Source organism: Suricata suricatta, chromosome 6, assembly GCF_006229205.1.
Source record: "Suricata suricatta isolate VVHF042 chromosome 6, meerkat_22Aug2017_6uvM2_HiC, whole genome shotgun sequence".
NCBI classification, from domain to species: Eukaryota; Metazoa; Chordata; class Mammalia; order Carnivora; family Herpestidae; genus Suricata; species Suricata suricatta.
Genome location: NC_043705.1, coordinates 13,560,741 through 13,573,717, shown reverse-complemented (window position 1 = coordinate 13,573,717; position 12,977 = coordinate 13,560,741). Strand labels below are relative to the sequence as shown.

Below are 12,977 nucleotides of genomic sequence, written 5' to 3'. Positions count from 1 at the left end.
CTGTTACTAGTGAAGGTTACTGCCTTTGGGCATTTGGCTTTTGCAGCTCTGTCACAGGATTTGCGTCATGTCAGTGAGATCATAAAACTGTGTGTCCTGTACTTCTTTCTATTCCTTCTACTAGCTGTACAATTTAATAGGAGCCCTGTAAATGTTTCTGAGAATGAGTGTGCACAAAGTACCAATTTTTGTACTACAAATAATAGTGCTTTTTGTACTATAAATACTAGTGCTGTTCTCCTTAAGGAGCTGGGACTTCCTAAAGAGCATTTTAAGATGGGAAAGGTTTTACAGTAAAGGTCTGCCATGATTTTATCACATGACGTTGTTGTATAATACTACGTTTTATACTGTCTGTCGTTAACATTTGGCTGATTTAATAAGCCATTTTTTAAAATGTAGTTGTCAGACGAGTTAATGGGACTCTCAACCCTGCAGTCATTTTACACTCTGTCCGAGTCTTAGTACTACACGGCAGATTCCTGTTTCCACTGGGTGCCTGCATAGCCAACTGCAGAGATTGACTTCATCTGAAAAGTTGAATCTGCAACTTGCCATTAACAAAAATTGTAGTGGTTTTTCTAAGTAGTGTCTTTGTATGTTTGATGTTCCTGTGAATTTTAAAGATCACTTGAGTATATGTATTTATTTTACATTACAGGCACTGGAGATATTATTGCTGTCATGATTACAGAATTGAGGGGTAAGGATATTTTGAGTTATCTGGAGAAAAACATCTCTGTACAAATGACAATAGCTGTTGGAACGCGAATGCCGCCAAAGAACTTCAGCCGTGGCTCTCTAGTCTTCGTGTCAATATCCTTTATTGTTTTGATGATTATTTCTTCAGCATGGCTCATATTCTACTTCATTCAGAAGATCAGGTACACGAACGCACGCGACAGGAACCAGGTGAGCTGGGGGTATTCCGTAACGATTGATGCTTACCAGCCTTAATTCATGGACGGCTGATACAAATAGTTTTTCACTTAAAAAAAAAATTTCTTGTGATCCCCAGTCATTTACAGTATTTTGAAAACCTACTAACACAAGTTATATGAGGGATTTTTTATTTATTTTTTTTTAATTTTTTTTTTATGTTTTTTATTTATTTTTTTTGAGAGACAGACAGAGACAGCACGATCAGGGGAGGGTCAGAGAGAGAGGAAGACACAGAATCGGAAGCAGGCTCCAGGCTCTGAACTAGCTGTCAGTCAGCACAGAGCCTGACGCGGGGCTCAAACCCACGAATGTAAGATCATGACCTGAGCCAAAGCCGGACGCTTAACCGACTGAGCCACCCAGGTGCCCCTTGAGGGATTTTTTAAATACCTGAATGGAGAATTTAAATTTACAGTGATCACTTAGAATATTCTACGTAAATATTTAGCTTTGTATCATAATATAATCCAGCTAATTCCTAGGAATTTGAGAAACTATCACAGAGTTGCATTTTTACTCCGGTCGCATTGGTGGTCCGTGGCGAGGCAGCCAGGAGGTGGGGGCAGGGACATCACACACTTTTACGCTGTGTGAAATTTGAAACATAGATTACCTATTCAGATAAAATAAATCAATTAAGATGACCTATCCTGTGTAAGTGGGGCCGAGGGGAGCCGGTGAGGTGGAGGAGGACCCATGGAAGAGCGGTATCTAGTCATCTAGAACCTCCGTTGGCTGGCGCAGACTGCTCAGCTGGCTGGGAGAGTGGATAAAGACCCAGGGAAGACGAGACCGTGTGCTGCCCTGAGGTGGACGGCCTGCAGGCGCGGATTCGGCAGGGTGTTAGTTGGTTTGGTGTGCTCTGGACAAAATGTGCGCCCCGGGGCCGGGCTGGAGGCCTCCGTGGGAGGAAGCTGGCAGGGGAAGTGCCTGGAGAGTGGTTGGTAGCCAGTCTTTCTGTAATGCCCTCCTCTCCTCAGAGTACGTCCAGATCCCTCCTGGGGGAGTGGACATTCCCAGCCTTCCTTATTCTAGCAAAAGGAGCACAGATGCCACCGTGGAACAGATCTGAGTTCAAATTCTGACCTCACCCTCAGTTTGCCAGGGTCCTTCTTAGACCATTTATTTCACTTCTCAACTTGTTTTTTCATCTGAAAATAGGTATAAAATATCTGAAAACTGCAGTTTATTGCACATTTTTGTGCCACACTCTGTGCAGCATCCTGTATACTTAAATTTAATATGATAATTATTATTTATAATTTCAGTCTTACAGATGCTGCAAGAATAGTATAAAGTATTCCTTTCCTCAGATTCTTCAACTGTTAACATTTTACTCTATTTGCTTTTCTATGTGTATATACTTTCTTACCATTTGTGAGTAGATTTGAGATACGATGCCCCTCTACCCTTACTACTTCACTGTGTATTGTTTTAAAGCAAGAACATTTTTTTGGGTTTTTTTTAGCGTTTTCTTCTTTTTTCTTTTTCTTTTTTTCATTTAAATAGTTCATTACCAAGTTGGTTTTCATATAACACCTAGTGCTCTTCCTTGCAAGTGCCGCCCTCCACAACAATCACTCCCTTCCTCTTCCCCCTCCCTCCTCAGCCCTCCATTTGAAGAACATTTTCTTACATAATCACAGTGTGATTATCAAAATCAGGAAGTTAACATTGATGCATTATCATTATCTGATCTATAGACCTTTATTTCTAGGTTTTGTGACATTGTCTTAATAATGTCCTTTATAACAAAGCAAACCCAGTATTGATCCAAAGAGATTGAACATTACAGTGAGTTGTCATGTCTCTCTCTTTTTTTTCTTTTTTTAATTAAGCTCTGTGCCCAGCATGGGGCTTGAACTCATGACCCCAAGATCAGAATTTGCACACTCTGCTCACTGGGCTAGCCAGGCACCCCTGTCGTGCCTCTCTTAATCTGTTTCATGGCATTGGCATTTTAAAAAATGTTTTCTTGTTTATTTCTGAGAGAGAGACAGAGCATGAGTGGGGAAGGGGCAGAGAGAGAGGGAGACCTGGAATCTGAAGCAGGCTCCAGGCTCTACGCTCTTAATCAGCGCAGAGCCCAATGTGGGGCTCAAACTCATGAACTGCGAGATTGTGACCTGAGCCTAAGCCGGCCACTTAACTGACAGAACCACCCAGCCGCCCCTGGCATTGGCATTTTTGAAGAGTCCAAAACAATTGTTTCATACTTATTCGATACTCCCTCATTATTAGATCCAGCTATATGCATTTTTTCAGGAATACCAGTCCTTCACATTTGTTAAACTTTTTTTTTTTTTTTTTGAGATAATCGTAGATCCACATGCACTTGTAAGACAAAACACAAGGAGATCCCAGGTGCCCTTCATCCCCTAAGGGTAAAATTTTGAATAACTATAGTAAATATTACAACCATACTCAATGTGACATTCATACAATCCACTGACCTTATTCAGGTTTCTCCGGTTTAACTTGTACTTGTGGGTGTGGGAGTGTGTAGTTCTGTATGATTTTGAGTCACCACTACCACGGTCGAGATCCGTAACAATTCACCACAAGGATCCCTTGTGCTATTTTCTTTTATAGTCATGGGCATCTCCTTCCTGCCCCCATGCCTAACTGCTGATACCACCGATCTGTTCCCCACTCTACAGTTTCATCATTTCAAGAATGCTGTATGAATGGAATCATATAGTACTTAACCTTTAGAGTTTGGGTGTCTTTGCCTAACATAATTCCCTTATGAGCCTGCCAAGTTGTTGTGTGTATTGGTAGTTTATTCTTTTTTATTGCTGAGCATTATTCTGTAGCTTAGACATACCAGTTTGGTGAACCCAGTTGTTTCAAGGTTTTGGCTATTTTAAAGTGAACATCTGTTACGGACTTTTGTGTTAACGTGAGTTTGCATTTACCCAGGATAAATGTTCAGGAGGGAGACATCTGGGCTATTAGGGGAAGCACAGACATGTTTTCTCTGAGTATCTTATCTTTTAAACTCTTCACAGGGTCTTCTGAAGAGCAAAAAGTTTTCATTTTGATTGGATTTAATTTGTCAGTTTGGCTTTTGCTGTCAAGTCTGAAAACTTATTGCCAAACCCTAGATTCCAAAGATCCTCACTTTTTTTCTAGAAGTTTTATACTTCTGCCTTTTACATTTAAGTCCATAACCATAATCCATTTTGAGGTAGTTTTTTTTTTTGATAAATAAGAGGTTTGGGTTAAGGGTCTGTTTTTGTTTTTTTTGTTTGTTTTATTGTGTTTTTGGCTTTATTGCGGATGCCAGAATTCTCAGTACCATGTTGAATGACAATGGTGAATGAGAGTAGGCATCTTTGCCTGTACCCAATCTTAGAGGAAAGGATTCAGTCTTTCATCATTGAGTGTGTTTTAGCTGTCATGTTTTGTAGATGTTTATTATCAGCGTGACGAAGCTCCTCTGTATTTCTGGTTTGCTGAGAGCTTTTATCACAAATGGGTGTTCAATTTTGTCACATGTTTTCTATGTCCATTGATGTCATAAGACGATTTTTTGTTTTCTCTATCCTCTTGACATGGTGGATTGTATTCATTGATTTTCTAATGTTGAACCAGACCTGCATGCCTGTAACAAATCCCACTCTATCATGACGTATGAGTGTGTGTGTGTGTGCGTGTGTGCGTGTGCGCACGCGCATGCGCATTGCTGAATTCGGCTGATGTTTTGTTGAGGATATTTGTGTCTAAATTTGTCAAGAGATACCAGTCTGTAGTTTTTTGCAGGGGTGGGGAAGTATTAGAAAATTGTAATTTCTTTGATGTTTAAAAGACTATTCAGGTTGTCTATATTGCCTTTATTGAAATTTGGTAATTTGTGGTTTTTGAGGAATTGGCCCATTTTTTTAGATGTTGTCAAATCCACGAGTATAAAGTTGTTCATAGTATTACCTTGTTCGTTTAGTGGCTATAAAGTCTATGGCAGTATTTCTTTTTCAAGTTTATTTATTTTGAGAGAGACAGACCATGTGAGTGGGAAAGGGGCAGAGAGAATCCTAAGCAGGCTGGGTGCTTTCAGCACAGAGCCCTACTCAGGGCTCAAACTCATGAAACCATGAGATCATGACCTGAGCCGAAACAAAGAGTTGGATGCTTAACCAACTGTGCCACCCAGGCGCCCTTATTTTTGTAAGTCTTGATAGAAACTTACCAGTTTTTTACCTTTTTCAAAGAACCAGCTTTTTTTTTTTTTTTTTTGGAAAGATGAGAACTTAGATTATTTATATGAAACTTTTTCTCTTTCCGGGGCCCCTGGGTAGCTCAGTCAGTTGAGTGTTCAACTTTTGATTTCAGCTCAGGTCATGATCTCACAGTTTATGAGATCAAGCCCCACATCAGGCTCTGCACTGATAGCAAAGAGCCTACTTGGGATTCTTTCTCCCTCTCTCTCCCCCTCCCTGCTCATGCATGCTGTGTGTGTGCTCCTCCCGTGCGTACGTGCTCTCTCTATCAAAACAAATTTTAAAAAAGAAACATTTTATCTTTCTCGTATAAGGATTTTGTGCTATATATTTCTTAGGACTACTACTTTAACTGTGTCCTATATACTTTGATATCCTGTGTTTCCATTTCTCTTCAGTTTTATGTAATTTTTTCTTTGGGTACTTCCTCTCTGACCCATGCATTCACTTTCTAGAGTTTGGAGATTCTGCCATTACCATAGAGTTACTGATGCTAGTTTGGTTCTGTTATGATCAGAGACATACTCTATATGATTTAAATTCTTTCAGATGTGTTGAGGTTTGTTCTATTACCTGGGATATAGTCTGTATTGACAAATGTTCTGGGGGTGGTTGGAAAAAAAATGTGTATTCTGCTGTTGGGTGCAGTGTTATATAGATGTCAGTTAGATCATGCACTCAGCTTGCCTCTGCGAGGGTGTGGGGTGGAAAGGCCACCTTCCCACTGGGCCCAGCTGAAACCATTGTGGCAGGAGGGGTTCAGTTTTCCCACTGGTGTTTGTCTAGAGGAGGACAGGTCGAGGCACTCCACCCTGTGTTCCTCAAGTCTTGAGGTCCCGCCTCATCACCTTTCAGAGACTTGTTGTCCTTACTTGTTGTGGTAGATCAAGGGGGAGGGCCAGGAGGAGGGGACTGTCACGTCGTGGCAGAACTGACAGTCCCCATAGGCTCTCCCGCACTTGGACGGGGACATAGGTGATGAAAGCAGTAAAGGAAAATCAGATGAAAGTGTTAACTGATCTAAAATGTGCCGCAATCCTCGAAAAGATTATTAGACATAAAGTGCAAAATCACACATTTACAGCCTTCAGATCGAAGGACCAGTTTTATGAGGTTTTTGATAAAATGAAAAGATGTAAAATTGCTCTCGGATGAAATGGAGGGATAGAGTCACGCCCGCACTAAGAAAACAACAGCACTTGTGTATTTGTCATCGAGGCACCTGGCAAGAAATCCTGTCTGATGATGTTTGAGGAAAATAGATGTCAGCTGAAGTTCTGGATCTTCTTGAAGGACAGCAGCACAGCCCACATTCTTCTGTGATGTAGTTTCATTTTTAAATTTAAATGTCACCAATATAATGCATGAACAAAATTCTTAAAAATAAATGGCCCCGCATGCTTGGTTCCTTGCCCAGTCTTTTCCTAATTTTTGTTTCCCAGAGACAGGTGACCTCTTTCAACTCTCCTATCTGTTCCCTCTGTTATTAGCGCTGTATTTACATGTTAGCATGCTGTACTCCTTTTTTTAAAAAACTAAAGACATTTGTTAAATATGTTGTCATTATGAAATACTAGAAGTGAAGTGATCAAGAGTTGCTCTGAAATGGTGTTCTGGGCAGGAGAGCCCTACAATTGTGGGTTGGATGTAGTGCATCCCAAGGACTTTTGGAAAAGAGCGGATGGTCTAGTCGGTCCCAGGAGCCTGCTATTTGACAGTAGCGCTTTAATTAGCACCCGGCGTGGGGTCTGCGTGTGATGCAGGCAGGATGCCCCGCCATGTGGCGCAAGTCACAGGCGCTGGCCATGCGGCCGACTGTGCGGGCTTCCAAAGCCTTCTCCAGACGCTGCTGTGGCGGAAAGTGATGTTGTGACCTTTTTTCCTCCTTCCGTTTTTTCCTAAGGTTGAGAAACGCTTGATGAAATTTTTATGTGGCTTAAAAAGCTTAGCTTATTAAAGTTTAATAAGAAGATGGCAGCAGCCCAACTGGTTGAAACCTTTGGCTACTTTAAACAAGAAGCCAGAAGTATTGGCAAAGGAAAAACAGTGAGTTTAAGGCGAGACCCGTTTTCTCCCACAGACTGTCATCGTGAAGCAGTGCTTTGGATGGAAGACGCCGCTAGAGAGAGCCACGTTTCCTACATAACTTCCGAGCACAATGTGATGTACACAGCTGACACCATTTTGCACGTGCAAAAAAGAATCTACTGCTTTGGCTCTTTAATTTACTGCTAAATTACTGTGGTTTGCTCTTCCTGAAGAACTGTCAGAGTGCGTCTGGGTACGGTGTTTCCACGCAGATAACTCAGGATTGTTGCCTTCCAACAAGTCAGTGATGGTTCATTCGCACAAGAGGGTAGATGTTCAGAGCGTTCGTACAGCAAGGGAACCTCCAGTTTTTCCAAGAAATGTCACCCTTTTTCACACTTATGTGGTCAGTGTTGTGCCTTTCATCCTGAAGTAGTCCAATTTGATTCCCAAAACAGAATATTTTTTTATTTTACCATTGAAGAATAATAGGGCAGATATTCCACAGGCCAAACCTGAGTTTAGAATGCCTTTTCATGAAAATTCCCTGTGAAAATTACACAGTTTCAAAGGTATTTAAAATTTGTTAAAGCTCCTTGATTAAACATGTGTACATTATTCTTAGGCTTTATAAATATCCTGAGGTTACTGAAATGAAACAGGCTTTTCTTGCCCATTTTCACCCTGGAAGGTAGCTAATTAGAGAGCACACTTACGTGTACGAGCACGAAGAACACCGAATGTTCTGCAGAGGACGGCAGATGCTTAGCTTACACACAATTGACCTTGGAAATGTGGTGGGGCTCAGAGTCTTCCTTTCACATTGAGCAGGTGGGGAGGGGGTATTGTGAATATGGTCAAGATTTTTTCCCCTAGGAAAAGATTATGTAGTTGAAAAAGACAGACTTCTTTTGTCATTGTTGGACTGTGCACTGAATTTTGTCTACTAGGTTTATTAGGGATTATTAATTCCAGAAAAACTGGAGAAGGAAAGTAGGTTTCTGAGCTGAGTGTATACATATTACTTTATCATCTTTCTACCTTCTTTTCCCTGTCCTGCTATTATGGTCAGTTTACAAATAAATGCCACCATCTGTGTATGAAGAGTATATGCCTTCTAAACATTATACATCGAGAGCTTAAGATTTTTTTCTGGCACAAAATATCCTATTGAAAATAGGGTGTTTCTGAGACATCATTACTACCACCTCAGAGTTAGCCTGGGGCCTGGCACATCACATTGACTCAGTGAGTGCTTAAATTAATCCAAGAACGAGGGTATGTCTTATGAGGAAGGCAGACAGGTGTAATCAGAATACTGCTGTATTGAGTAACTCTTTTTGGGCAGAGTGATCTTGCTCTAGGTGAGTCAGGGTACTTCGCAGTGGAGGGAGTGACATTTGAGCTGAATTTTCAAGGATGAATAAGACTTCGTGAGACTGGGAGGACAGTCAGGCAAAGGGATCATTTTCCACAGAGCCGTGGAGGGAGGAAAGGAGGGACAGGAAGAGTTGAATGGCATCAGGAATCCTGGGGAGGAGACGTGAGCCTGTGAGCCGCTCCCGGACACGTGTTGACAGGACAAGATGAAGGGCTCAAATCTCACGCTCAAGGATTAAGGCTTTATTCTCTAAGCAGTAAGGAGCCATCAAATGATGATTTTTAGCAGTGGAGTGGTAGAAGATTTTTTTTTTCTTTTTTGATGGGAGAGGCTTAGGGGGAAGGAGCTCTTGGAAATATTGAAGAGCAAAGGAAAATAATATTAATAAAGCAGGTTTATGGAGCGGGCTGGGGGCAGGAGCCACGGCATAGAACACATGGTACCTTGGAAACGATGGGGATACTTCTGTTAGACAAAAGGGACAAAAAGTGGTCGTGAGGAGAGAGTGACAGGCTGCAGAACACCAGGGAGCTTCAGTCCGGGAAAATGGCATTCACAGCACCTGGACAGTGTTTGGAAGGGGGCCCTGCCGCACGCTGATACAGATTCAAGTAAAAGACCAAAACCAGAGCTGAAGCGTACCTGTCACGGACTGGTTGGAAATGCTGGAGGAGGGGTCGAGAAGAATGTAGGAACACAAGCCAAATCCTGTGGAAAGCATCACAGTGAAGGTGTTTGACGTTAATGTCAAATACAGAGAAAAGATATTGTTTTCCTTTTGCCACAGGAGATTTTGGAAGTTCAGAAGTGGATGTTCTCTTATTAGATAGCCCGCATGCATTGTTACCAGCTCACTGAAGACTGAGCCCCTTCCCGCCAGCACTGGCTCCTCTTTTCCTGGAATTCCATAATGGGGTGCCATTCCCACAGCTAGAAAGCTGGGCCAGCCACCTTGGACTCCCCACTGTTTTCATGCCTCCCCCTCCCCCCACCAGCTCAGTCAGTCATTAGGTTCTGTCAGTTTTACCTTCTAAATCTCTCTGGATTCTGTCCTCTCCTCTTTCCCCACACCCACTGGCCTGATTCAGGCCCTTCTTAACTCTCTGAAGCCCTAGATACTACTGGGTCTCAGTACTTCCAGTCTTCACTGTGTCACAGACCTTCTCAGGAGGCCAGGCCTGAATTATCCAAAACCCAGATCTCATCAGGGAACTCTTTTGTTTAAAATTCTTTAGCAGAATTTGGATCTGAGCAAGATGGAAGCAGTAGGGTATTTGTTTTTAATTTCCCTAAAAGCTTTTAAAAAAATAAACAGAGCAGGCAGGATAAAAAAGGAAAATCCTCAGACAGCACATGCTGCCAGGCCACGGGTACCTCCAAGAACTGGAGAAAGGAGTGACTCAGCCAGACGGCCAGCAGCAGCAGGTCCTGCACTGTAGCTCCAAAGGAGGTACCCAGGGGGAGGAAGGGGGGGTGTTCTGGTTGTCCTAAGAGTCAGAAATCCCCGCGAGAGGGCTCCACGCTGAGGCAAGCCCCAGCAGATGTGTCCAAGAACCGCTGGTGAAAGCGCAGCTATGATTTGTAAACAACCCACACAAACGCCGGAAGCCTCTCGAGCTTGAGAGGGCGCAGAAGGTGGTGTGGCTACTCGGCCCCAAGGCAGCAGCGGTGCCCAGGTGCACACACAGTCAGCCTGGGAGCCTGCATCTTGCTTAACAGGTAAATGTGAAGATGTTTCCATTCAAGCCAGGACGGAGCAGAGCTGCCCTAATTAAAGCCATGCTGCAGGTATTGGCCCAAGCGGTTCGATAAAAAAAAAAGCAGTACGATGAATAAGAGTTGGAGAAGTAGGTTTGTTTTCAGTCAATAGGAATGTCTGTCTGAAAATCCCTAAAGGATCAGTGGAACCCTACTAAAACAGGGGAACAGCCTAGTAAAGAAGCAGGATATAAAATTCATGTACAGAAGAAAAACCAAAAGATACAATGCGATCGAAGGCAACGTTTATGGCTGGAAGGGTAAGTGGGTGACTCAATCCTGGTGTGAACTTAACCAACAAGTATTGTGTAAAACCCACACTAGGAAGACTATAAAACGCTCCTGACATACCTTGTTCCTGTTGAAGATAAACGTTCAGTACAGTGAAGCTGTCAGTTCTTCCGAAGTTCTTTCATACATTTAACTCCATCTAAATACAATTACCTTCATATGTTTTTTCTGGGATTAGATATAAGGTAATTATAAAAATCACATGGAAGAATAAGTAATTAAGGATCACTAGGGGAAAAAAAACCCTGAAAAAGAAGAGCAGTGATGGGTGTGGCTCAATACATATTGAGCCTCTTATTTTGAAGAATGTTAAGGGACACCTGGGTGCCTCAGTTGGTTAAGCATCCAACTCTTGATCTCAGCTCAGGTCTTGGTCTCAGGATTGCAAGTTCAAGTGCCATGTTGGGCTCTACGCTGGGTGTGAAACCTACTAAGAAAAAATGAGTTAAAGTTAGCTCATGAATAAACACACCTCTAATAGAACAAAATGCAAAACCCAAAAGTAAACACAACTGCATGTAGAAATTTAAGCACAGTATATAATAAAAAGCATCATCTCAAATCAGTGGGGAAGGATGAACATTTTTAATAAATGGTTGTGGAGCAACTGGAAAAAGACAAAATTAGATCTCTTCCTTACATTGTACACTGGGATAAATTTCCAGTGAATCATAGATTTAATTATAAACGATAAAACTACCAAGATTAGAAGAAAATGTGGGCTGAATTTTCTTTTATAATGGGGAACTTGGAAAAGTTTGGATTATGGCTCAGAATAGAGTAAGAGTAAAAAATAACTGATAAATATGGCTATATGTTTTAATTTTTTTAAGAAAAGAAAATGTTTAAGGAAAAACAAATGTATGAGAAACTAAAATGAGACATTTGTGACTTATGTTATCAAGGGCTAGCAGCCGTGATATATGAAGAAGACTGAAGGGGCGACTAGATGGCTCAGCTGGTTAAGAGGCCAACTTTGGCTCAGGTCATGATCTCACAGTTCATGGGTTCAAGTTCTACATCAGGCTCTGTGCTGACAGCTCAGAGCATGGAGCCTGCTTCAGATTCTCTCTCTCTCTCTCTCTCTCTCTCTCTCTCTCTCTCTTTCTGGCCACCCCCCCTTCCTCCTGCTCTGTCTCTCTCTCAAAAGTAAATAAACATTTAAAAAAAAAAAAAGACGACCGAAACTCCGATAGGAAAAAAAATGGGCAAAAAAAAAAGGATAGTTCACTTAGAAAAATGCAAATAGTACTTAAATTTGGGGGGGGGGGTGGAAATTCTAAGATTTGACCACCTTCTTTCTTGACCAGGTGGTAGGGAAACCAGTATCCTCCCGCGTTGATGATGATGGTGCAGAACAGTACAGTTTCAGGTGGGGGAGGGGCATGAGCGAGGGTGCTGGACTTTGTCATATCCAGCAGAAGGGCATACGTGCTTACTTGTCTCTTAGTAACCTCACTTGTAGCAGTGTAGCCTTACAGAAGCGAAAAAAACCCATCTGTACAGAACTATCTATCTTGCTATTCTTTATAATCTCAAAAGTCGAACCACCCAAATGTCCATCAGTAGTAGTCTGATTGAATAAACTAGAACTCTCCACCATGAAATACTCAGAATGCACCACAGTCGTAGGTAGCTAGAAAAGAGACGGGGCATCTGAAGATCGCAGTTTGCCAGCTTTAAAGTGACCTCTTGGTACAGAACAGTTTTAGTGTACCAGCTGATGGTAAGAAAGAGGGGGACCATGAAAACACATCCATATAGATGGATATGCATATCACGTACGTACACACATGCATACGCGTTTCCTTTTATTTCCAAAAGGAAACAATATGAGGATAAAAGCAGAACTATCCTAGAGCTCTTACGTTAGGGGAAAGGAACAGGGTGGAGTCTAGGGCTGGAAGTGAGGCTTCCCTGTACCTGGTTTTATAGTTTTGACTCTAGAACTACGTGACTGTTTCAAATCATTGAAGGAAAAGAAGACAAAATTATCAAAACTGAAAATAAATGGGAACAAATAAAACTATATTTCAAGACAGTGACATACCCATATGGAGAAAGGACTCCGGGGGGCTGTGTTCGGGCAGTTCACATCTACTGGAATACAGTCTGAGGATTAAAAAAAAAAAAAAAGCTGCAATAGTCTTAGGGCTGAGAAGGGAGGAGGCAAGATGGCGGAGAGGAAGGGAGCTCTGTAAACTTCATCTGCCCCATCTATCGAACTGAGAAGGACATTACTCTATCCTCAGGAGTGGAAGGAGAAAATACAGACTCCAGAAAGAAGACAACCTAAAAGATGCCTGAGTGAGTGAGTGCAAACTGGGGAGATTGGAAAATGGGCCAGCCCGAGATGC

The 12,977-nt window shown here is 42.1% G+C and overlaps 1 protein-coding gene across 1 annotated transcript in view; it reads left to right on the top strand.

Annotated features, from left to right (window-relative positions):
• RNF130 (ring finger protein 130) overlaps positions 1-12,977 on the top strand; it is a gene marked incomplete at its 5' end in the record, with an annotated part of 75,919 nt that overhangs the window by 26,209 nt on the left and 36,733 nt on the right. The window contains one exon of the mRNA XM_029941665.1: positions 662-912. Coding sequence (XP_029797525.1) covers positions 662-912 — 251 coding nt within the window. The remainder of the gene's footprint in view (positions 1-661; positions 913-12,977) is intronic.